The 25,964-nt window shown below is 50.4% G+C and overlaps 3 protein-coding genes across 3 annotated transcripts in view; 1 reads left to right on the forward strand and 2 right to left on the reverse strand.

Annotated features, from left to right (window-relative positions):
• LOC309888259 (olfactory receptor 14C36-like) overlaps nt 1-10,406 on the reverse strand; it is a gene marked incomplete at both ends in the record, with an annotated part of 130,148 nt that extends 119,742 nt beyond the window's left edge. Inside the window, one exon of the mRNA XM_082780497.1 lies at nt 9,716-10,406. Coding sequence (XP_082636623.1) covers nt 9,716-10,406 — 691 coding nt within the window. The remainder of the gene's footprint in view (nt 1-9,715) is intronic.
• Nucleotides 1,831-2,790, reverse strand: LOC309888146 (olfactory receptor 14A16-like; the record flags this gene model as incomplete). Its single annotated transcript, XM_082780387.1, has 1 exon — nt 1,831-2,790. The coding sequence occupies one exon, from the start codon at nt 2,788-2,790 to the stop codon at nt 1,831-1,833; it is 960 nt and encodes a 319-aa protein (XP_082636513.1).
• Nucleotides 10,407-17,457: 7,051 nt separating the features above from the next.
• Nucleotides 17,458-25,062, forward strand: LOC309888260 (olfactory receptor 14C36-like; the record flags this gene model as incomplete). Its single annotated transcript, XM_082780498.1, has 3 exons — nt 17,458-18,289; nt 19,264-19,325; nt 24,955-25,062. 3 exons carry the CDS (start codon nt 17,458-17,460, stop codon nt 25,060-25,062), a joined length of 1,002 nt encoding a protein of 333 aa, XP_082636624.1.
• Nucleotides 25,063-25,964: the final 902 nt, after the last annotated feature.

The raw sequence follows: 25,964 nt of genomic DNA on the forward strand, positions 1-25,964 counted from the left end.
GGCACCTGCTGTTTTTCAACCCTCAGCTAACCCACAACAGAAGGGTTCTGTGGAAGGCCAAGCAAGGTAGACAACTGTTTCATGTCCTTTGTCTCCAAGACAGCTCTGCCAAAGCCCCACCGGTGGTGCCCTCTTGGAACTCTGAATTCCCTCTCCTGAAGCAGTTTATGCCGAGGATGCACATAGCCTCTGGGCCAGTCCCAGTGGGGTGCTTTTGCCATTCCTTCCCAGTTAGACTCACCTCAGCCTCCAGTACAGTTATGTATTGGGTTCCCCCTGTCACTCCAGAAATACAGGTGGGTTCTACCTCTTTCTAGCTTGATGGCATTAGGGTACTCTGTGCACCGGTGAGTACTGATGTGTCAGTAGAGCCTGATACATTTGTGGGTGTGATGTACCAGGCCATTAACTATACCCAGTCCAGTAAATGTGATTGTTCCTTTCTTCCCCGCCTCCCCATGGCTGGAAGCAGAACCCCTCTAGTCCTGCTTATAGTATTCTTTACGGTGTCTGGTAGATGAACCACTGGAAACACGTCCCACCACAGCACAGTCATCCCACAGGACAGGGGACAGGGCGATGCCAGACAAGGGATGCATTACAGAGCAGGAGTTGTGGCAAAACTCAGGCTGAAATACTCAGGAAGAGGACAGTTCAAACGGCTGAAGCAGAACCCATCTGCTTATCCTAGTTTGGGAATCATCCCCTTCCATCAGGGATATGAAAGTAAAAAATGTGAAATGCCCCATCAGGTCAATGTGGAAAAAATACTCAGAGGTTTTGTGCTGGAGTGGCAGAAGGGAAAAAGTATTGCATTGTGCCTCAGACTAATCAAGGAGACCTAATGCAGTTCATCCCTGAGATAAAGCAAACACTTTAAGAATTGTGAGGGATGTTCAGTTGCGGCCTAACATGAAGAAGAAAGTTGATCACTGGTGAAGGAACAGTCTTTTCCTGCCATCACCAATCTGGTTACACAAGCATCAGAAGAACGTCTCTGCAGTATTTCCAAACCAGCTGGACACAGGGTGCTCATGGTGCAGAGGATCTTTTGGGGATGAACTCATTCATGATGTAACCCTGAGGACAATGTGGAGCAAGGACTACATATGTCAGCAATACCTCAACCCACCGCACTATTTCCTCCCCCTGCCTTCCTGTCCTGCCCTTCTTTCCTTCAGGATTAGAGTCAGATGGGAGCTCTGGAGGTTTCCAGTGCCAAGATCTGCTCTGAGCAGGGAGAACTTTCACATCAGATCAAGCTGCTTCCTCAGTGCTTCTTCCACCTCACTTTTGAAAGCCGTACTCCTAGGGGTGTTAGCTGGAAGGCCAGTTCTCATTCAGTGGTGCTACAAGACAGCAGTGTGGAAGAGAAGTGAGACCAGCACCAAAACGACCATGTCCTGCTGCTGTCAGTGTTCGTGGGTCAAAGAAAGTGGCAACCCTGACTCAAAGGCTGCAGGCAAGGAGTGCCTGCAAGGGCAGAAAAGGGCAGCCCCAAACAACACCAGGGTTTTTCACCACGTTGCAGCAGGGATCTTCGTCCCACAACCACTGCTGTACCTGAGAAGAGTGTATGAGAAATGAGATCCACAGAAACTGCCTACCTGCTGGTTCCTTTATTTAGTTAGTTACAAAGAGCTTAGCAGCACCTCTACATGAAGTCTTTGGCTTAGAAGAAAAGGTGGAAGGACACAGAAAAAGAAAAATATATTAAATTTATAAAACAAAAGTATAAAGAAATATTTAACATATGGGAATAATATTGAAAAGAATGAACAGTTTTTGAAATACGTGAACAAAGGTGTTTCTGCCTTGTCCAGGTATACTTCAGAGAGTCACATGCAGAAGATCGGTTCCTCGTTGAAATACTGAATATTGCAATAACATCCTCAGTGCCTCCTTGAGCTCCTTATTCCTCATGCTGTAGATGAGGGGGTTCAGTGCTGGAGGTACCACTGAGTACAGAAATGCCAACACCAGGTCCAGAGATGGGGAAGAGATGGAGGGGGGCTTCAGGTAGGCAAACATGCCAGTGCTGACCATCAGGGCGACCACGACCAGGTGAGGGAGGCACGTGGAAAAGGCTTTGTGCCGGCCCTGCTCAGAGGGCATCCTCAGCACTGCCCTGAAGATCTGCACATAGGACAACACAATGAAAGCAAAACAACCACAGCCTAAAGAAAAACTAAACAGAAGTGGCCCAACTTCCCTGAGGTAGGCATCTGAGCAGGAGAGCTTGAGTATCTGGGGTATTTCACAGAAGAACTGGTCCACAACATTGCCTTGGCAGAAGGGCAGGGAAAATGTAGTGGCCGTGTGCAGGACAGCATTGAGAAAGCCACTGCCCCAGGCAGCTGCTGCCATCTGGGCACAAGCTCTGCTGCCCACGAGGCTCCCATAGTGCAGGGGCTTGCAGATAGCAACATAGCGGTCGTAGGCCATGACGGTGAGAAGAAAAAACTCTGCTCCAACCAAGGAGGGAAACAGGAGTACCTGTGCAGCACATCCTTGATAGGAGATGGCCCTGGTGTCCCAGAGGGCATTGGCCATGGCTTTGGGCAGAGTGGTGGAGATGCAGCCCAGGTCCAGGAGGGCGAGGTTGAGGAGGAAGAAGTACATGGGGGTGTGGAGACGGTGGTGGCAGGCTACGGCACTGAGGATGAGGCCATTGCCCAGGAGGGCAGCCAGGTAGATGCCCAGGAAGAGCGTGAAGTGCAGGAGCTGCAGCTCGCGCGTGTCTGCGAATGCCAGCAGGAGGAACTCGCTCACAGAGCTGATGTTGGGCATTTCCTTACTCTGGACACAGTTGTCTGCTGAAGACGAGAAGGGAGAACAAAGTTAGAAGAGGCTTCTCTGAGGAAAACCTATTGCAAGTTTAGGAGCACCACCCAGCCCAACCCCTGTCTATGCAGCTGAACCTTTCTGCATCTCTCTTGCTTGAGCTGCAGCTGGTGCTGGCTGAGAGTGGCACTGGGAGCAGGGGCTGCTGTGGGCTGCACAGGACTCCTTCCTGCTGTGCAGCAGGGGGAAACAGGAATATGGGGGAAACTCTCGTTCAGTTCACCGAACAGGTCAATGGAATTTGCAGTGCTGTTTCAAACAATGCATCTCAATGCAGAACAGAGCTTCAGATGCCACTGTTGAACACTGCCATTCTCAGCTGCCCTGTGTAACCCATCTGTGACCTTCAGGACCATCCCACACAGGTGTTTCCCTGAGAAGAAACTGAAGACAGTTGAGAGCAGAGAAGTCCCAGTCCCAGTGCAGCTGGACAGAAGCCTCACCTTGTCTGTGGGTTGTAAGCAAGTTCTCAGCTCTTCCCTCCTAGCCAGAGGTGTCGAGGCTTCACTCCAGCCGCCCTGCATCCTTCTGGAGAGCAGCACGCAGCCCAGGAGGATGCCCCACGGACAGAGCTGGATATTCGCAATCTGGGGTGTCCCAATACCCAATCTGCATCCCCTGCAGTGTCTGACGGAGGCTTGGCCATCACACTCTTGGCTTAATAAGGGTAGCTGGGTTATGACACTCCAAAAGGCTTCTGCCAGACTTCCTCACCTCGCAGTGCAACCCAACAGGACTCTCAAAGCCTACTGCATTGCCCACTGCCCTCCCAGAAACAACACCCAGCAGGAGGAGACCTTCCAGGACCTGCAGCTGCATGGCCCTGCAGCCAGGCACTTACCTTGTCAAGGGCTGTGCAGGTTTCTCCTGCAGGCAGCTCTCAGCATCCTCCCCCTGCCAACCGCCTCCAAGCCCTCTCTCCTTCTCTGCTCTCCCCATGCCAGATGCAGTCAGAGCCCCCAGCCCTGCTGCGCTGTGCAGAGGAGCTGCTCCTGGCCACAGCTGTCTCTCTGCTTCATGGCACTTTCTGAAATGTGTTTTCTTTGTCCCACGAGCCTGGCCCACCTCAGCAGCACAGCACCAGCCCAAGGCACTGCAATCACCCCTCTGGGGGCTTTGCTGATGAGCCCAAGAAACTCAGGCACTCAGAGACAATTGAAGACATCTCTCCAGAAGTCCAAGTCAGAGGCAAGTTTCCTGCAGTGTCCCCCTGAGGGCCAGCACTGACACAGCCTCCCTTGGAGCTTGTTAGAGCAGAACCCTGGAGGCAGTGAGGACAAGGAGACAAAGGCAATGTGAAGGTGACACTGATGTGTAGGAAAACTGGATGTGTGTCACCAAGCACAAGGGCCTGGTCTTGAGTCCCAACTCAAGGAAAGGAGATCTTTCCATTTACAGGTTGCTCAGGGCTCTTTGTGGGGTCGTAGGAGATGGGGATGTGCATGGCCAAGTGCAGGAGAATGGTACAACCCCTGCCTGCTTCATGGTGGGGGTGAGGAGGCAATGAGGCCCTGGTGCATTAAGAATAAGCTGTCTCCTCATAGGCCTCAGTGACAGTGACAACAGCCATTGCCATGGACACAAAGACCTCAATCCTGTTGGGACTTTGAGTCTTGCCATTCTCATTGCTTCTCGCCACATGAGGATGTCCCAGTGACTCCCAGACCTGCACCTCTTTACTGGCTAGTTGTTTTCACTGTTTGTGTGGTGTCTCAGGGGATCTGAGCTGAGTCTGGTAATTCAGATCTTCTTGGTGGCCATGCTCCTCATAAGGCAGCTCTGTAGGAAGCTGGCCTGGTTCCTCGTGAGGAGGCACTACTGCTCGTATGGCATCCTTCGTGGTGCCCAGGCCCTCTCCTCCTGGGCACTACTCACTCAGCAGGGTCCCAGTCTGCCCTAATGCATGGGGTTACTCTTCCTCTGGTGCAGGACTTGGTCCTTCTCTTTGTAAACATCAAGAAGTTACTTTAGGCAAAATCCTGCAGTTTCTCAACATTCCCCCACACTGATGCTCCTTTCTGTCAGCCGTTCATATCTGCAGGCAGATGGTTCAACCTTTGTGTGACTGTGCTATCTCTGACAAGATAGTAGCATTACGAGCATTATGAACATTTGGATAATACAGGAGTAACCAGTTGAATGGAACTGTATCACAGAGTCACAGAAAAACAGTGGGTGGAAGGCTGCCAGATTCTACTTTTTCTGTTCTTCCTTCTCATGCATGCTGTCAGTTTGTCTGGAGCTGGGTCCTGAATGTTATGGGTCTGTGCAGGTCAAAGTTCAAAGGGCCAAAGCCCACCTGGAGCTCCATCTGTCTATTACTGTCAAAGAAAATAAACACTGCTTATAGAAATACTTTAAATAAAAGAGGATTAAGGAGAATCATCATCCTTCATTGGACATGAGGGAAATCTGGTAATGATCTCGAGATAAGGTAAAGGCTGACGTACCTAATGCCTTCTTTGCCTCAGACTCTAGCAGCAAGACCAGTTGTTCCCCTGGATATTTCTTCTTCCTTGTAGCCAGTGCCAACCATCCATGGTGCACTTTGTGGAAGTTTTTTCTTTCCTGCTCTTTCCTACTACCAAAGTAAACTCCATCAGGGAGGAAACCACTCGTGAAGTAGGCATCCCAACCCAGCAGGCTCCTTGCGGCCTCTCAGCCAAGCACACACAAGTCACCTCAGCAGCAGCTTCCAAGCCAGGGGCCTGCTGCTGGCCTTGCAGCTTCTTGGCTACACACAGCCAAGCCTTGTGCCTGCTGCTGCCCACTCATGGACTCAAGCAGAAGGGACAGGACAACCCATGTTGGGGCCTTCTTTCTGTCTGGGTCCTCCTGGCTCTGGAGGCAGAGGGGATCCCCCAGTCAGCATGCCAAGCAGGTGCCTTGTGCTGGCCTAGCAGGGCCACTGCCAGATGTCAGCCCAAAAGTGCAGCTCCCAGGGAGAAGGCAAGGCTGACCTGCCACCTCCAGACAGAATTGACCTCACAGTCCCTTTGCGTGACATGTTCCTGCTACTGCCCTATCAAGTGCAGAGACAGAAGTGACCTCACAGTCCCTGCCACAGTCACATTGCTCCTGCTGGGGCAAGAGATCTTGAGGTAGGGTTCATAGGATTCCCACCCATCTCCTCCTTGTGGCCCACAAGCTGATCAGACCCATGGCCCCTCACATTCATCTTTGAATGCCAAGCAACTGCACAGCAGCCTCACAGTTCTTCTCCTGCAACAAGGGGCCAAGCACCTGAAGTTAAGGTTGTGGAGAGGGGCTGAAGGTGATGAGGTTAATGCACAGGAACAGGGGCTTTGGGTGTTAGCTGTTCATGTATGGCATTAGGGAACAAGGCTCACCTTTCTGAGTTAGAGTTTAGGCAAAATTTTAGTGGAAGACTTTTGTGTGCTGCCTGGGGTGTCAAGCCTGTGGTTAAATTATTGGCAAGCTTTGTGATTTAGGATTTTGTTCAGGTCTGCCTAGAAGTCCAGGGTTAAAGAGAGCCTTTTAATGCTCGTGTTAAGGTCAGGGATCAGGGTGAGCAATAGGGGAAAGTTAAGGGAAAGAGGCTATGGGCTGAGTTTTGACTTCAAGGGGATCTTTGAGTTCAGACATTGGAGTAGTGGATTCCTGTCAGGGTGTGGAGCAGCACTTAGATTTGTGACTTAAGGTTACTGATTGAAAGTGGGGAAGGGCCGCATATGACTGTTTTAGGTCACGGTTACAGCAGCATCAGCATAACCTGAACCAATTTACCTCTACAAAATCCTTAATTTCTGCTGGCCAAGCCCTTATTCCCTCCTCCAAATCTCACATCTCTCCTGTCCAGCCTTCTCCTGACCTCCCCATATCAGACATCTCATTGGGATCAGCTTTCTGATGGATTTCATGATCTCAGAGTATCCATCACACCTCTGTTGGCTGCTCTATTCCTGAGAAAAGCACCACTTAAGACACGATGGAAAAGGACACAAAAGTCCATCAGAGCACCCTGCACAATGTGCCCAGCAGCTCTGCAGTGCCACAAAAATGCGGTTCCTCCCTACAAGTTTTCTTTCCAGAATGGCTCCTATGTCTCCGGGGTAACTTTTCCCAGGCACTCACTTCTCCTGGTCACACCACTCTTGCCTGCAGGCTCCATGTGTCTCTCCAACCCTCCCCTCTCCTCCTGCAGTAGTGGCAGCTCACCGCAGCAGGTTGGTGCATCTCCAGGCTCAGGGGTGTTTCCTGAGGGCCTGCCCCGTGTGGGGAGTGGTGGGGAGGAAGAGAGCAAGGTCATCTCCTGGGGCATGGCTGAGCACAGCCCAGCCATCCCGCACCATTGGCAGGCCCCTGCTCCCAGGTTGAGGCACACATGCAAGGTGGACACTTCTCCATCATTCCGGATTCATGCAGGGCCCTTCAGCCCTGTCCCAGTCCCAGGTGTGACCTCATCCTCCTACTCCATCCAGAGAGCTGCTAAAGCCCTGAGTGTCTCTGTTTCTCACAGCCTTCTCACAAGTCTTTCTCCTGGCCCTCCCCACTGCCCAGCACTGCCTCTCAGGTGCCACTCAGTGACCCTTCAGAAGAGCCTTTGGGCTTCCTCAATTGTCCTGGTGCTTATTAGCACTTTCCTGGATCCTTCCAGAGCTCAGAGGGAGTCTTCTTGTCCATCAGGGGCCCTGTACTGGCTGTGACTGGGACGGAGTTATTCTCTGCAGAGCAGCCCCTGAGGTGCTGTGTTTCGGATATGTTACCAGAGCAGTGCTGGTAACCCACAGCGCTGGTCACTGTTTTTGAGCAATGTTTTCAGAGCATCAGGGCCTTCTATGGCTCACAATTTCTGAGTTTTACTTGCTTTTGCAATTCTGCCTCCAATTCTTCATGAAGAAGAGAAAGCAGGTGGCTGATGATAGGTGTTTATCTGCTGGATGCGTTGAGCAAGGAGGTGTCCATGGTGCCAGGAAATGGAGTTCTGTGAAGCTGCAGGAGCCCTGCTCTCTTGCCTGGCAGATCCCCAGCACACAGTGCCTGTGCCCTGCAGGGCCAGCCCCGCTCCCCAGGCCAGCACAAGAGGCCTGGCCCAGCCACAGAGCAGCCTGCCCTGAGCAGGGGGCTGCACAATGAGCTTTCCCTTTGCCCTTTCCCCATCAGTGTAGGCCCAGCAATGCTGCCCTGCTCTTCCCCAGGGCCATCCCTGCTCCCAGAGAGCCTTATCCAGGGCAGTGTGTCCGTGCTGGCCAGGTCAGCCATTGCTGCTTCCTGCCCTGTGCTCCCCACAAGGCCCCAAGCTGGCGGTGGTGCTGTGAGAGCCAGGGGCTGTGGTGCCCTGGGATACCCGCGGGTCTTCCCCATGTCCGTGCTGCTCAGGGTGGGCAGCAGACCTACGTCCATGGGGATCTCTGCTGCTGAGCCCCTTTCCATGTGCCCTGATGGCTCAGCAGCACAGGGCAGTGCTGGGCAGGGCCATGGGGTGTGTCTGAGGGCACAATGGGCAGGTGAGTGCTGCACCAGACCTGGCCCAGGAGCCTATAAGAGGGTCTCCACTGTTCCTTTGCAGTCTTATGGGCCTTCACCTGCTGGCTCTTCACTGCCTCCCTTGTCATTGCAGAGACCTGTTTAGTACAAGGACTCCTCAGATTCACTTTTCTCTCTAAAAAATACACCTAAAGATTCTTCTTCGGATGGTCACTCATTTTACAAGGTCCTGTGAGGACCTAAAAACTACCCACTGAGCACATTGTCCCTGCAGATCCCCTGACATCTCCTGGTATCTCCAGATTCCTCTGCAGGCCTTCATCGGCCATCAGCCCCACTACAGGAGGTGCAGTCCCATCGAGATGAATCCAGTTGTCTACTTAGGCAAGTGCCACCATAAAGAGAGCTCTTGGTGCAGCTCTTGATCCCTCACAGAACACCCTGGGACTTTTTAAGGCTGAGCTCCACAAAGATGCCCAGAAAACAGAAGAACAGGGAGCAACCCCTTCTCTGTGTTCCTGGCAGCAGCTTTGGAAGAGGCGTCTGGGCTTGTGGGTTTGCCCTGAGCAAGACCCTCTTGTTACTGTGGTGCTAGCAGGGAGGCCAGCTGTGACCCAGGGCTGCACTGTACTTGCTGCTTCCTGCAGCCACAGGGATGCCACTGTAGAGACAACAGGACTGTCACCAAGGTACACGAGATCTGAGGGCTTACACAAATAAAAGAGAAAAGGAAAAAAAAATGTGGAGACCAAAAGAGAGCAGCAGTGAAAAGGCCACGTTTTGCTGCTGGCCATGGCCCTGGCTCCAGGGAAGCAGCAGCCCTGAACCAACCTCCATGTGACAACAGGGCTCCTGGTCCTGAGCCCCTCCTGCATGCTGGGGCTGCTCCCCCAGCTCCAGAGGAGATGGGAAGAGATGGTAACTGATAACAATGTGGTTCTGATGTTTGTTTTTGTTTTAGTTTTTCTTTTTGTGTGTGTTTCTCTACATGGTAAGCCTGCTTCTTTAGGTAATTAGAAGATTGGGTATTTTAAATGAAAAAAAAAAGTCAGGTAGCAGGTTAAGGATAACATTATTTAAATCAAAAGAAATAATTTTAAGAAAATATTTTAGAGAAATATAAGAATTATTTTTTCTTCAAGGTTCCTGAAATAATCAGGGAACTCACAGTCATTATTGAATCCAAAAAAGCAGGTTTCCAAAAATTTTCCTGACTGCATCCTTGAGCTCCTGGTTCCTCATGCTGTAGATGAGGGCATTCACTACTGGAGGTACTACTGAGTACAGAACTGCCACAACAAGATCCATGAATGGAAATGGGAAGAGATGGAGGGGGGCTTCAGGTAGGCAAACATGCCAGTGCTGACCATCAGGGAGACAACAGCCAGGTGAGGGAGGCACGTGGAAAAGGTTTTGTGCTGACCCTGCTCAGAGGGTATCCTCAGCACTGCCCTGAAGATTTGCACGTAGGACAGCACAATGAAAGCAAAACAACCAAATGTTAAAGAAATGCTAAACACAAGTGCCCCAACTTCCCTGAGGTAGGCATGTGAGCAGGAGAGCTTGAGGATCTGGGGGATTTCACAGAAGAACTGGTCCACAGCATTACTGTGGCAGAGGGGCAGGGAAAATGTGTTGGCCGTGTGCAGGACAGCAATAAGAAAGCCACTGCCCCAGGCAGCTGCTGCCATCTGGGCACAAGCTCTGCTGCCCACAAGGCTCCCGTAGTGCAGGGGCTTGCAGATGGCAACGTAGCGATCGTAGGCCATGACAGTGAGAAGAAAAAACTCTGCTCCTACGAAGAAGAAGAAAAAAAAGACCTGTGCAGCACATCCTTGATCGGAGATGACCCTGGAGTCCCAGAGGGCATTGGCCATGGCTTTGGGCAGAGTGGTGGAGATGCAGCCCAGGTCAAGGAGGGCGAGGTTGAGGAGGAAGAAGTACATGGGGGTGTGGAGGCGGTGGTCGCAGGCTACGGCGCTGAGGATGAGGCCGTTGCCCAGGAGGGCAGCCAGGTAGATGCCCAGGAAGAGCGCGAAGTGCAGGAGCTGCAGCTCGCGCGTTTCTGCGAATGCCAGCAGGAGGAACTCACTCACAGAGCTGCTGTTGGGCATTTTCTGCCCTTCATCAAGGACACTGCATAGAAGGAAAAATAAAGACTGTTAGGGGAAATTTCCCCGAACAATACTCATTTCTTGTCTCATTAGAGCCTTCACATTATCTTTCTTTCAAGGTGACCTTTTTGTCTCTCCCTGGTTGTATCCCCGCTTTGTGCTTGCTGAATGTCCTGTACATAGCACACAGCCACACAGCTCCACTGCAGTGGAAAATGTTGTTGTTATGGGCAAAAACCTCAGCCAGAAGTCACTTCCAGGAGGCTGCTCTGTCCATCCCCTGCTGCCCAGCTGCTGGCTGCTTACAGCACTCAGCAAGTGACTCAGTGTTTACAGACTCAGAAGTGACGTCACAGTCACTGCCACAGTTATGTTCCTCCTGCTGGGGCAGGAGATTCTGAGGCAGAGCTCACCTCTCCCTAGTCCCTTAGGGACTAGGGCTTGCTTTTCTGGGTAAGAGAGTAAACAGAGGTTTATTGAGAATGTTTGGTGTTCTTCTGACTTTAGGGTATGGATAAGCTCTGTGGTTTAGGGTTTTATTTAGGTCTGCCAAGAAATCTAAGGATCAGTAGAGCATTTTAATACTAGTGTCCAGGGAAGGCATTTGGGTGAGTAAGAGAATAAAGGAAAGGGAATGGGGCTATGGGCTTAATTTTGCTTGAAGGGATCCTTTGAATTCAAGCATTAGAGTAGGGGATTCCTGTCAGAGTGTTGGAGTAGCATTTAGGTTTCAGGATTAAAATTACTGCCTAAATAAGGTAAAGGGTCATACATGATTCATTCAAGTCATTGTTACTACAGCATCAACATTACATGCACCTTCTTATCTCCATGAAATCATTAATTTCTGCTGTCCATGCTCATTTTCTCACCCCAAAACCTCACATCTCTCTTGTCCATGCTTCTCCTAACCGCCCCATATCTTAGTGGGGTCAGCTTTCTGATGACATTCATGATCATAGAGTATCTTTTTCACCTCTGTTGGCTCCTCCTTTCCTGAGAAGGAAGTAGCATTGTAGTCAGGAAAGAAAGGACACAAAGGTCTTTAGGAGCATCCTGCACAATGTGCCCATCAGCTCTGCACCTCCACAAAACTGTGCTTCCTACCTACAAGTTTTGTTTCCCAAATGGCTTCTGTGGATCCCAGTCTACTTTTCCCAGGCCCTCTCACATGTTTCAGTTTTGGATGTGCAGGGATGGGAAAAGGAAAGCCAAGGCATGAATGGAACCCAGCTTGGAAAGGGGTGCAAGGAATAATAGGAAGAGATTCTATAGGTACATTGCTCAGAAAAGGAAGGCCAAGGAGATTGTACCCCCTGTGACGGATGAGAAGGGTGAACTGGTAATGACAGACATGGAGAAGGCTGAGGGACTCAACAACATCTTTGCCTCAGTCTTCTCTGCCAGTCAGGCTTCCCAAGTCTTTCATTTCCCTGAACCCATGGATGGAGGCTGGAGTTGCAAAGTCCCACCCACTCTAAGTGAAGAGCTGGTTTGAGACCACCTGAAGAAACCCAACAAGTACAAGTCTATGGGGCCTGATGACATGCACCCCAGGTTCCTGAGGGAACTGGCTGATGTAGTCGTCAAGCCTCTCTCCATCATATTTGAAGAGTCCTGACAGTCGGATGAAGTCCCTGGTGACTGGAAAAAGGAAAACATCACTCCCATTTTTAAAAAGGGTAGAAATGAGAACCCATGGAACTACCGAATGGTGAGCCTCACCTCTGTGCCTCAAAAGATCATGGAAAGGATCCTCCTGGAATTGATGTCAAGGCACATGCAAAACAAAGAGGTGATCTCAGACAGCCAGCATGGCTTCGCCAAAGGCCAAATCGTGCCTGACCAATGTGATGACATTCTACAATGGAGTGACCGCATCAGACAACAGAAGACCGACCAATGTCATCTACTTGGACTTCTGTAAGACCATTGACACTGTCCCACATGACATCCTGATCTTCAAATTGGAGAGATACGGATTTGATGGGTGAACCATTCAGTGGATAAGGAGTTGGCTTGAAGGTCACACGCAGAGAGTGGTGCTCAACGGCTCTATGTCCAAGTGGAGGCTGGTGACAAGTGTTGTACCTCAAGGGTCTGTCCTGGGACTGGTGCTGTTTAATATCTTTATCTATGACAGACAGTGAGATCGACAGTGAGACAATGAGACAGTACATTCTGTGCTTGTAGCCCAGAAGGCCAACTGCATCCTGGGCTCCATAAGCAGAGGAGTGGCCAGCAGGTGGAGGGAGGTCACTTCTACTTCTACTCCTTGTACTCTGCCCTTGTGAGGCCCCACTTGGTGTCCTGCATCCAGGACTGGGGCCGCCAGCATGAGAAGGGTGTGGGTCTGTTAGAACAAGTCCAGAGGAGGCCCACAAAGATGATCAAGGGGCTGGAGCACCTCTCCTATTAAAAAAGGCTGAGAGAGCTGAGGCTGTTCAGCCTGGAGAAAAGAAGGCTCTGGTGGTGACCTCTTTGTGGCCTTTCAGTACTTAAAGGGGGCTTATAAAAAAGATGGAGAGTGACTCTTTGCTCAATCAGATAATGACGGGGCAAGGGGGAATGTTTTTAAGCTAAATGAGGGGAGATTTAGATTAGAAGTTAGGAGGAAATTCTTCACTCAGAGGGAGGTGAGACAATGGAAACTGTTGCCCAGAGAAGCTGTGAATGCCCCATTCCTGGAGCTGATCAAGAGCAGGGTAGATGAGGCCATGGGCAACCTGATCTCATGGGGGGCATCCTTGCTTATGGGCAGGTGGTGTGTACCAGATGACCTTTAAGGTCTCTTCCAACAGGAGCCATTCTCTAATTCTATGGTCTCACAAACTGTACCTCAAGCATGACTCCCATGCCATCAGCCTTCCTGTGGTCTCTCACCTGACCAGAACAGAAGGTGCCTCACCATCATCTTCAATGCCCTGAGCATGCTTCTGGCCTTTACGGTTCCTATCTGTGCTGTTTCCTGCTGCTGGTCCGTCAGCTCCAGAGACAGAAATGACCTCCCAGCCTCTTTCACAGCCACGTGCCTCCTGCAGGCCCAGCACATCCTGAGGCACACCTGATCCCATCCCAGCATTCCCAGCCAGCTCCTCCTTGTGGCCTGTGATCTGATCACATACCTGTCACCTCACATGCCTCTTCCAATGCCATGGGACTGCTGCAGGACCTCACAGTCCCTGCCCTGCCCCAAGGGGACAAGCAGCTGAAGTTAGGGATAGGAGTGGGGTTGAAGCTGAGATGCGTTGTGTGCATGGTGGAGAGTTTTGGGAATTAGGTGTTCAGATTAACATATAGGGATTAGAGGTCACCTTCTAGGGTTAAGGGAATGGTAGGGCTTTAAGGGAAGGATCGGTGTTCTTCTCAAGATGCCTGCTCAATTTATAGGGGAAGATCAAGCTTTGGAGATTGGAGATTTGTTTAGTTCTTGACTGGGGGCTAGGGTGAAGGCTGGCGTTATAATCCTTGGTTAGGCTTAATCATCCTTTTGCTCAGCCTTCTAGTAGAAGATGGGTTTGACATCTGCCTTTTCTAAGTCCTAAGGAATGATTTTAATCAATTTGTATTTTCCAAGGTCTTTGAGATCAGTCTTATGACGATGTCAGCAGCTGTACCAGCACCTCTCTCCTTCTTCCAAAACCAACTCTAAGCAACCTGAGGACTGGCCAGGGGGATGATGAAATTTTGGGAAAGGGCTTGGTTAAAATCTCTGAGGAGAGCCTTTATGAGCTTCACATGGTCAATGATGGCAGTGTCATAGATATAGCAACATGGGATCATGGTTTGGGTTGGAAGGGACCTAAAGATCATCTTATTCCAACCCCCCTGCAGTGGGCAGGGACACTTTGCACTAGACCGGGTTGCTCAAAACACATTTCAACCTGTCCTTGAACACTTCCAGGGATGGGACATTCACAGCTTTTCCAGGCAACCTGTTCCAGTGCCTCACCATCCTCAAAGGAAAGAATTTCTTCCATGTATCTAATTTAAACCTACCATCTTCTATTTTAAAGTCATTACTCCTTGTCCTATCACTACACTCCCAGACAAAGACTGTCTCCTCAGCTTTCCTGTAGGTCCTCTCTAAGTACTGGTAGGTTGCTCTAAGGTTTCCCTGGTGCCTTGTCTTCTCCAGGCAGAACAGTTCTCTCAGTGTGCCTTCATAGAAGACTTGCTCTAGCCCCTTGATCTGGACTTGTTCAAATAATTCCATGTACTCGAACTGCCGCGTTAAACCACAGCAGTCTTTTTGGCACCCAGTGTGGGGCACAAAGGGTTGAGAGAAGGACAGATCTTACTACAGAGTACTAAAGATAAATTGTTATAAGCATTAAACCAGTTTAATAGTTGCTGATCACAAGGTCGACATTTTGGATCTCGGGTCTGTTGGGCTTGTTTTCAGAAATGTGTTGTATAGCACATTACTTGCTGCATGTGTTCCTGTTGTGATGTTTATCATTTCTGTGGCTGGTTTAAAGTTATTTTGCTATGTTGTGTAGCACTGGCTTGTGAGTTTATAAAATTACTGGTCAGGTGACAAATCTGTTCTTTGTACTGAGCATTGCCATCACCTCCATACCTCAGGAACCATCACTCAGAAACTATTAAGAATAATGCTCTTCACCTTTTTGCCTTAGGAAGCCAATCTAGGGGAGGAAAAGGGATGTACACTTCTCCACTTCTACACCTCCCCCTTCTCCTCCAGGGCAATTACACTACCTCTACAAAGCTTAGAATATCCATGGGATGGTCCTATTGTGATGTCTCCTGAATATGTTTCAACTGTTGTTTAAGGATAAGCAACTCTTGAAGAATGCCCTCCAGAGACCTGCCCCAAGGCTGGAGAGTTAGGAGTGGCAGGGAGCATGGGAGGATCTGGGCAGGAACCTAGAGCAGTGGGCACCTCCAGTGCTTTGGAACTTCCCCCCTGAGCACATGCAGAATCCTTAAAAACTGCAGAAGTGCTTGAAAAGGAAGGGTTATCACCTTGGCAATTCCAAAGGGAATTCCAAAGGAAGCCTCACTCAGTGTCACTACAACCCCTGTGATGGGCCCTGAAGCTACTCCAACACCTCTGACATGCCCTGCAGCCACTCCAGCCCCAGTGACAGACCCCAGGTGTAGTCTGGGGCCTAGACCAGACGCCCAAGGTCTGCTCTTGCTAGGCCAGAGCACCAACCTTTGCCAGGTTCCACTGCTTCTACATGCAGGAGAAAACAGTGGGTGTGAAAATCAGGCTCCTGAGAATGGAAAAGAACTACTGCCCAGAAAAGAAAGGAGGGAGAAGAATGTTGATCTATGAAACCTTGACATAAACTTCCCCATGAGACGGTACTTCCAAGATCCAAAAGGGTACAGGCGGGGTTTTAAAGGATGTTAAAGAGCTGTCTACCTTGCCCAGTCCCTGGGAGGACCTTTCCATTTGTGGACTTGTTGAAGATGAAAGAAGAGCAGGTGCAGATGGTTACCAGAATGTTCTACCAGTTGGGGACAGGCTGGAGATCAGTCAGTAATGAACAATTGCACTGTGCATAGTTTGTTTTGTACATAATAATAATAGCACTAAAAATAATTACTATTATAATTCTTTCTCTACCATTTCAGTCCTTTCAACTGCCCTGACCTCAACCAATAAGCATGTGGGGGAGTTGGTGTGAGCTAACTGCTGTGTGGTGCTGAGCTGCCTGGCAGGTTAAAGCACATCATGTTTGACAACCACAGTCCAACAGCACAAACCACACTTCTAAAAATCTTGTGTTCAGAGAGGAGCAGTAGATGATCAGTTCAGTCTGCCTCAATGAGCACACCCCAGCAGAGACCCTGCTGCCTTGGGGAGCTGTCAGCCCTGAGGGACACCTCGAGGGAGCCCAAGGGCACAGAGCAAGCGATGCCATGGTCGGGTGCTGTGCTGCTGAGCTGGGCCGGGCTCCTGGGCCCAAGGGCAGCTCCTGGCAAGCGCTGCAGAGAGACAGCTGTGCCCAGGAGCAGCTCCTCTGCACAGCGCAGCAGGGCTGGGGGCTCTGACCACAGCTGGCACACACAGAGGAGAGAAGGAGAGAGGGCTTGAAGGCACTGAGGAGTGCAACAACAGAGGGCAGAGTGTGGCAGGACACATCTGTAGGCTCTTGACACCGTGAGGCTCTGGCAGCAGGGCACTGCAGGTTGGGTTGCCAGAGGGGTCTTCTACAGCTGGCACATCTGATGGCTGATAGCATCTGTGAGGATGGCTTTTACTCTACATTTAATGTGGAATAGAATGTGCTATACACAATGGCATTTAAAAAAGGGCATTTCCAGAGGAAATCTGAGGCTTGGTTAATCTGAAGAGGAAGGATTTTTTAGTTTCTGTGCTTTCCGAATCTTGCAGTGCAGTGGAAGCATGGATGTGGTCTGTGAGCATGGACAGGGAGGAGATGTGGGGACATAGAACCATCTCCCAGCAGGGAGGCAGCAGGGACTTGGGCAGGCGGTGAGAGGGAGCTGCTGCCACAAATGCTGTGCGAGGGAGGGCTCAGGCACCTCCCCACAACCCCCTGCACAGCAGGCGCCTTCCCTGGGACACCCCCTGCTCTCCTTTCCCACCAGCACAGCCTCTGCCCTCAAGCCCCCGCTGTCCCCAGCAGGAGCTGCCTCATCTGCAGGCAGAGCTGCAGCACAGGAGGGTCTGCTGAGTGTCCCTCTGTCCCTCCCTGGCCTTGCCTCCCCTGGCAGCAGCACGCTGGCATTCAATGTGCTTGGGGAAAGGGGAGTATGGGGCCAGGGTGAGGGGTGTGCAGATGGGCACTTTGAGCCTGGATTCCTCTGCTCTCAGCAGTGTCTAGGTTCTTCTCAGGAGAACCTCCTTAGTGCAATTACCCTGCAGCTCAAGGACACACCAGCAGAGAACAACTGAAACCAATGAAGGAAAAGGATCTGCCAACTGTCTAAGTGCAGTTCGTCAAATGCTTTGAGAGGTTTAACTGAAAAATGGAAATGTTTTTTCTCAGATAATCCTGATATATTATCACTCTATTTCTGTTCCTTTAGCAGGACAACATATACAAAACAAATGCCCAACATCAGCTCTGTGAGTGAGTTCCTCCTGCTGGCATTCGCAGACACGCACGAGCTGCAGCTCCTGCACTTCACGCTCTTCCTGGGCATCTACCTGGCTGCCCTCCTGGGCAACGGCCTCATCCTCAGCGCTGTAGCCTGCCACCACCGCCTCCACACCCCCATGTACTTCTTCCTGCTCAACCTCGCCCTCCTCGACGTGGGCTGCATCTCCACCACTCTGCCCAAAGCCATGGCCAATGCCCTCTGGGACACCAGGGCCATCTCCTATCAAGGATGTGCTGCACAGGTCTTTTTCTTTCTGTTCTTTATATCAGCAGAATATTTTCTTCTCACTGCCATGGCCTACGACCGCTACATTGCCATCTGCAAGCCCCTGCACTACGGGAGCCTCGTGGGCAGCAGAGCTTGTGCCCAGATGGCAGCAGCTGCCTGGGGCAGTGGCTTTCTGTATAGTATCCTGCACACGGCCACTACATTTTCCCTGCCCCTCTGTCTAGGCAATGCTGTGGACCAGTTCTTCTGTGAAATCCCCCAGATCCTCAAGCTCTCCTGCTCAGATGCCTACCTCAGGGAAGTTGGGGCACTTGTGTTTAGTATTTCTTTAGTCCTTGGTTGTTTTGTTTTCATTGTTTTCTCCTATGTGCAGATCTTCAGGGCAGTGCTGAGGATGCCCTCTGAGCAGGGCCGGCACAAAGCCTTTTCCACGTGCCTCCCTCACCTTGCCGTGGTCTCCCTGTTCGTCAGCACTGGCATATTTGCCTACCTGAGGCCCCCCTCCATCTCTTCCCCATCCCTGGACCTGCTGATGGCTGTTCTATACTCACTGTTGCCTCCAGCAGTGAATCCCCTCATCTACAGCATGAGGAACCAGGAGCTCAAACATGCAGTGAGGAAACTGTTTTATACCTCTTCCTTCAGTATTAATAATGTGCATAAAATACTAATAGGATTTCTGCAAACAAACACTCTTAATGCAAATTCTTGAAAGTAATTTTCTTTATTATTATTTCCTATAATTTGTGGCTTTGATTTAATGTTATTCTAAGCCTCCTAATTATTATTTTATTATTATTATTATGAAGTCAATAATTTCATATACCTTTATAGTCTATTCTTGTTTAAATAAAACAAAAATGAAACTGGGAGAATTTCATTAGTCTCTACTGCAGTCTGTTCCCATCGCCAGTGCCTCCAGCAGTGAACCCACTCATCTAAAATGTGAGGAACCTGGAACTAACGGTTGCAGTGAGGACACTGATTGAATACATATTCTTCAGCTTCTTTGACTATAACAATAAGCTTATAATCAGAAACACCTATTTTTTAAAAACTTTAAGATACTTTTTTTTTTTTTATTTGTCTATGTTGTTATTTTCATTAGCTATTGTTTCAGGTATAAATAATATTAATCTTAACCTCCTACTTCTTAAAGATTTACCTATAGAACCAGGCTTCCTGTGTAGATAAACACAATAAGGAATCCAGAAGAAATTCATTGTTTTGAGCTGCCATCTCTTCCTATCCCCTCTGGAGCTGGGGGAGCACTTGTTGGGGCACTTGTGTTTTAGTATTTCTTTAGCCTTTAGTTGTTTTGTTTTCATTGTGCTGTCCTATGTGCAAATCTTCAGGGCAGTGCTGAGGATACCCTCTGAACAGGGCTGGCACAAAGCCTTTTCCACATGCCTCCCTCACCTGGCCATGGTCTTCCTCTTTCTCAGCACTTCCATGTTTGCCTACCTAAAGCCTGCTTCCATCTCTTCCCCATCTCTGGACTTGGTGGTGTCACTTTTGTACTCAGTGGTACCTCCAGCAGTAAACCCCCTCATCTACAGCATGAGGAACCAGGAGCTCAAGGTTGCAGTGAGGAAACTGTTTCTATATGTGCTTCTTAAGCACCAGTGTTGTTAACATTATTGTGATTTGTATCATATCGTTTTTTGTACTTAGTATTATTATCATATTGTACTACTAATAATAATCCTCTAAATGCTACCATTCTATTTGAGAAGCTGACATGAGAGATTTTCATTTCATTTTTCATTTTGATTATTTTCATAACTTTTGATATTGGCTTAATTTTTTAAGTAATTTATTTACTTTAACTACGTCTTCTAATCAACCTATTGAACTAGATTTCCTCTGTAAGTATAGACAATAAAGAAGACAGCATAAATTCATTGGACTCAGTATCCCTCTCTTCCCATCTCCTCTGATTCTGGGGGGAGCAGCCCCAGCACGCAGGAGAGGCTCAGGGCCAAGAGGCTCACCGCCCACTGGGCTCTGCCTGTCTGCTGCCTTCGGGTTGGGGCTGCTGCTTCCCTGGAGCCATGGCCATGGCCAGCAGCAGGACGTGGCCTTGTCACTGCTGCTCCCTTTGGCTTCCTCATTGTTCTCTTGTGCTTTCACATTCAACTAAGTCTTGAGATCTCATGTATCTTGCTGACAATCTTGTTGTCTGTACAGTGGCATCTCTTTCATTGCACAGCTCTTCCAAAGCTGGTGCTAGGAATATACCCAAGGAACTGCTGCATGAACGGGAACCCTACTTTACTGGGCTTCACTATTGATCAGAATCTAAGAGTGCTCAGTGTAGTGCTGGACTGGCAGCTCCCTTCTTGGCTGGCCATGGCTCAGCAAACAATAACTGGCCTTGACTGGCCTGGGACTGTCCCCATGGTGCTTAGTCTGATGGCAAATGGCATGCTGGAGAGGAATGTGGAGCTGTGGCAGGGAGGTGGGGAGAGGTGGGCAGGAGCTGAGCTGGGCTGGGCAGTGCCCGGCAGAGGGCAACAGCAGCGTCAGGGAATGGTGGCAGCATGCAGGGGAGGGCTCCCAGCAGGGCTTGGTGCTGCAGAGCCAGGGCTGCACCAAGGGAGCCCAGAGCTGCAGGGGCAGGGGAGAGGAGGCCGAGGGCCAGGGCGGTGCTGCAGGGGCAGGGGAGAGGAGGCCGAGGGCCAGGGTGGTGCTGCAGGGGCAGGGGAGAGGAGGTCGAGGGCCAGGGCGGTGCTGCAGGGGCAGGGAGCTCAGCATGGCCCTTGCAGCCCCCTGCCCTGGGCCTGCCTCTGCCCTTGGCCTCGGCCTCGGCCCCGGCCTTGGCTCTGCTGGCAGGAGCGCTCTTGGCATGCGCTTCCTGGCCTCCCCTCGCCTGCGCACAGCTGCTGCCCACTCAGGCTGCTGCCACAAACGTGTCCTCACAAGCAGCACCACCCTTTGGGCTGCTTCTGCTGGCCTCCCCCAGCCCACTGCCTTGACTCCTTGTCTCTGCTGGGCCCCACCTTCCCCACCCAAATATGTCCCTTGACTGTCGGCTCCCTTCCCCTGCCACATGGAATGACAGTGCCATGGTGGGACGTGTTTCCATTGGTCCATCTACCAGACACAGTAATGAATACTATGAGCAGGACTAGAGGGGTCCTCCTTCCAGCCAGGGGGAGGCAGGGAGGAAAGGAACAATTGGGTTTACTGGACTGGGTATATTTAATGGCCTGGTACATCAGACCCACAAATGTATCAGGCTCTACTGGACACTGGTGCACAGAGTACCCTAATGCCATCAAGCTAGAAAGAGGTAGAACCCACCTGTATTTCTGGAGTGACAGGGGCAGCCCAACAGTTAACTGTACTGGAGGCTGAAGTGAGTCTAACTGGGAAGGAATGGCAAAAGCACCCCATTGAGACTGGCCCAGAGGCTATGTGCATCCTCATCACAGACTGCTTCAGGAGAGGGAATTCAGAATTCCAAGAGGGCACCACTGGTGGGGCTTTGGCAGAGCTGCCTTGGAGATAAAGGACATGAAACTGTTGTCTACCTTGCTTGGCCTCCCACAGAACCCTTCTGTTGGGGGTTTGCTGAGGGTTGAAAAACAGCAGGTGCCAATGGCTACCATGGTGACACACCTGAGGCAGCGTTGCGCTAACCGAGACTCCCTGATTGCCATCCATGAGCTGGGTCATCGACTGGAGAGCCAAGGTGTAGATGTAGTTCTTTGGAGTGTGGTTTAGTGATGGCCTTGTCAGCACTAAGGTAAAGTTGCCTGACCTGGGTGACATGTCCCAGAGTAGTGTCAGGCACAATGCAATTCTTTTTGCCTTCTGCATCTATAGCACAGGAAGTAGGACTTTGCCCTACTCTATTTACTGGCAGGTCCTTTCACATCGTTCAGTTTAGGTTTCCGTGACTGGAATTGAAAAATTTCCCCAAAGAAGCCGAGCTCATGGGTACAGGTACAGCCACTTGAATTTTTTTTTTTTTTACTTTTCATCCTGAGTTTTCAACAGAAGACCCAAGAGAGACCATTGATGTCCAGTTGTCTACTATAATTCATGTAGAATTTCTCAGGATCCAATTGTCATTTCAATTTATTTTATTTTATTTTACTTTATTCCTTTCCTTTCCTTTCCTTTCCTTTCCTTTCCTTTCCTTTCCTTTCCTTTCCTTTCCTTTCCTTTCCTTTCCTTTCCTTTCCTTTCCTTTCCTTTCCTTTCCTTTCCTTTCCTTTCCTTTCCTTTCCTTTCCTTTCCTTTCCTTTCCTTTCCTTTCCTTTCCTTTCCTTTCCTAATATTCTTTAATATTATTTTTTTTAATTTTTTAATTTTCTTTAATTTTAATTTTATTTTATTATTTTTCATTTTTTCCCTGAATTATCTTAGAAAGGGTTTCAAGTGCTGGGCTGGGCTGCAGTTACAGGGACAAAGAGCACTGCTGGCAGTGGAGGTGTCAGACCTCCAGACTCTGATTTTCCTCCCTATGGAGGACTCCAAAGAAATCCCCCTGGATCAATACCAAGAGGAGAATGATGCTCAAAACTGAAATGCAGCAAAAATCAGCCTTTAAAACTAGATATATTTTTTATTAGCTACTTTTTGAAATCTTCTTTGACTACATCATGCAAGCTCTGCAATTAGCTACACAAGGCATGAAGGCTTGAAGAGTACTATGGAAGAGATGTTAGGAATTTCTGCATTTTAATGAGTTCCATGGTGTATTGTGGTGCTGAGTCTATGAACCTCAGGTACTGAGAGGAGAATGATGCAACTGCTAGAGAAAGTAAAGTCAGAAGGAAAAGTTGAAGTGACTTGGAATATTAATGGGCCCCACTGAGAGATGTTACTAACAAAATTTCCATAGGGACTTGTTAGGGCAGATAACTGGAGGCCATGGTTACAGACAGGCAAAACACTGTGCTGAGAAAAGTCTTGGTTGGATTTGGTGATGCAGAAGAGCCAAGGCCTGACCCCAGCCACTGGAAGGGGAGATCCTGCACCCCCACATCTGGCTCAAGGCTCTTCCTGGGGTCTGTGGGATGTGGTGGGCAGTGTGATGATGTGAGAACAACAGTGGTACTACACCTCTGAGCTGCTGCACAGGGTTGCAAGGAATCCATGAGTCCCCATCACAATGAATCACAGAATCACAGAATCACAGAATTTTCTAGGTTGGAAGAGACCTCAAGATCATCGAGTCCAACCTCTGACCTAACGCTAACAGTCCCCACTAAACCATTTCCCTAAGCTCTACATCTAAACGTCTTTTGAAGACTTCCAGGGATGGTGACTCCACCACTTCCCTGGGCAGCCTGTTCCAGTGCCTCACAACCCTTTCAGTGAAGAAGTTCTTCCTAACATCTAACCTAAAACTCCCCTGGCGCAACTTAAGCCCATTCCCCCTCGTCCTGTCACCAGGCACGTGGGAGAACAGGCCAACCCCCACCTCGCTACAGCCTCCCTTGAGGTACCCATAGAGAGCGCTAAGGTCGCCCCTGAGCCTCCTCTTCTCCAGGCTGAACAAGCCCAGCTCCCTCAGCCGCTCCTCGTAGGACTTGTTCTCCAGATATGTTATGAATATAACATATCTCCTCCTAAGCTCTAGCCAAAGAGACAAAAACTTCACGGCTGTTAGGGCCTTCCCTTTTTACCAGCACCCTCTGCCTTCTCCTCTGCAGGTTTTCCAATGCTGTCCCACACATTGCCCTATTTTCTTGAAGTCTGCAGCTACCAATCCCTGTTCACCATCTTGCTCTCATCCCTTGCTTTCACCGATGTCTCATCACACCTCACCAGCTGTTCGTTGAAGCACAAAGCCATGGTCTGATCAGAGGGTGACCTCTGGCAACACAGCATGACCCTTTGAGGGACATTTCTTCCTCCTTGTAACCAGTACCAGCCTTCCATGGAACACTTTGTGGCAGTTTTTTCTCTCCTGCTCTTTCCTGCTACCAAAGAAAGCTCCATCAGGGTGGAAACCACTCCTGAAGTAGGCATCCCAACCCAGCAGGCTCCTTGCGGCCTCTCAGCCAAGCACACGCAAGTCACCTCAGCAGCAGCTTCCAAGCCAGGGGCCTGCTGCTGGCCTTGCAGCTTCTTGGCTAGACACAGCCAAGCCTTGTGCCTCCTGCTGTGCAGTCATGGACTCAAGCAGAAGGGACAGGACAACCCATGTTGGGGCCTTCTTTCTGCCTGGGTCCTCCTGGCTCTGGAGGCAGAGGGGATCCCCCAGTCAGCATGCCAAGCAGGTGCCTTCTGCTGGCCTAGCAGGGCCACTGCCAGATGTCAGCCCAAAAGTGCAGCTCCCAGGGAGAAGTCAAGGCTGACCTGCCACCTCCAGTCACAAGTGACCTCACAGTCCCTTTGCGTGACACGTTCCTGCTGTTGCCTTATCAAGTGCAGAGACAGAAGTGACCTCACAGTCACTGCCACGGTCACATTCCTCGTGCTGGGGCAGGAGATCCTGAGGCAGAGCTGAGCTCATCACAGCATTCCCACCCATCTCCTCCTTGTGGCCCACAAGCTGATCAGATCAGGGTGAGCAAGAGACTAAAGATAAAGGCAAACGGCTATAGGCTGTGTTTTAGCTTGAAGGGATACTTTGATATCAGGCACAAGAATAGTGGATTCCTGTCAGGGTGTGGAGTAGCATTTAGGTTTGGGGATAAATGACACTGGCTAAAATAGGGGAATGGCTTTACATGACTGTTTTAAGGCAGCATTACAGCAGAATCAACATTGCCTGAATGTTCGAACCTCACAGAAATCATTAATTTCTGCTGGCCAAACTCCTCTTCCCTCCCTCAAATCTCACATCTCTCCTGGCCAGGCTTCTCCTGACTTTCCCATATCAGTCATCTTCCTAGGGGCAGCTTTCTGATGGCTTTCATGATCTCAGAGTATCTGTCTCATATCTGTTGGCTACTCCTGTCTTGAGACTGACATGGCACCTAAGTCAGGATGGAAAAGAACACAAAGGTGTAGGTGAACCCTGCACAATATGCCCAGCAGTTCTTGTACCACCCCAAAAATTTTGTTTCCTGCCTCCAACTTTTAGATACGGAATGGCTTCTGTGCACCCAGGCTATCTTTTCCCAAACCCTCATGCAGTTTGCCCCAAGCGTCTTGGAGGCAGTGGCCCCCTCTGTGTAGAAAACTGAAAGCAGTCCTAAAGGATGACTTCAGGCAAAAGCTGACACCTCTAACATGACAACCCCTACCCAAGACCTCTTCCTCTATGGGGCCTACCAGGTACTTAGAAAGAGCCGATCTCAGAAACTACATGCACAGCAAGTGCCTTCTGCTGCCCTACCATGGACACTGGCAGATGTGAGCCTAAAGGCACAGATCCCAGCCAGGAGTCAAGGGTGACCTGTCAGCTACTTCAGAAAGCAGTCACATCACAGGCCATTTAACAGCCATTAGCTTCCTGCTGGACTTAGTGTTTCTGACGCACCACTGAGCTTATAATACCACACCTACCAAACACCCCCTTTTTGGGCCAGGACCTGCCCAGGTAGAAGTGATCTGGTGGTGATCCTCCAAGCTCATGGCACACCTGCTGGGCTCCCATCCTCTCTGACACACAGGAGCCATTTCCATGCCAGTCGTGGGAGGTGCTAGGGCAGGAGGGACCTTGCAGGCAATGTTCCAGCCCCATGCCTGTTGGCGGTCTCTCAGCTCCTTGTGCACAGTGAAGATCACACTCAAGTCCAGAAGTCTGAAGCTGGCCTAGAAGACACTCATGTGAAGCATCCTTGAAGCCCCAGCCCCAGCTGGTGGTGCTGCTCTGCAGTGCGAGGGGGCTGTGGTGTCTGGGGCATGGGGGCACTCTGTAGGGCCATGCTGGGCAGGCTGGGAGGCAGACCCAGCTCATGGGGTCACTGCCATTGCCCCAGGGCTGCAAGGAATCACTCGCCAGGCTCCTTTGCTGGGGCTTTTTTGAGCCGTGGGGCTGCAGATCTCTCCTCTGCCTGCTCACACCAGATTGAGCACTTGAGCTCTGGTCAGGCCACCTTGGAGGAGATCCCCCCTTAGGAAGGAAGTGCTGCAGTGGAGGCCAGCTGTGCCACTGCCGTGCCCACTGCCTGTCCCTGCCTGCAGTCCCAGCACAGCCCCACAGCAGCACTGGCACCAAGCTGCAGGAGCAGCCGGGCCTGACCCCACCAGCAGGGCTCAGCAGGACAGGGCGGCAGTGGCAAGAGAGCAGCTCTGCATGCCCCAAGCGCTGGTGCT

The sequence above is a fragment of the Aythya marila genome (genome assembly GCF_965140915.1).
Source record: "Aythya marila genome assembly, chromosome: 28".
In the NCBI taxonomy this organism is placed as follows: domain Eukaryota; kingdom Metazoa; phylum Chordata; class Aves; order Anseriformes; family Anatidae; genus Aythya; species Aythya marila.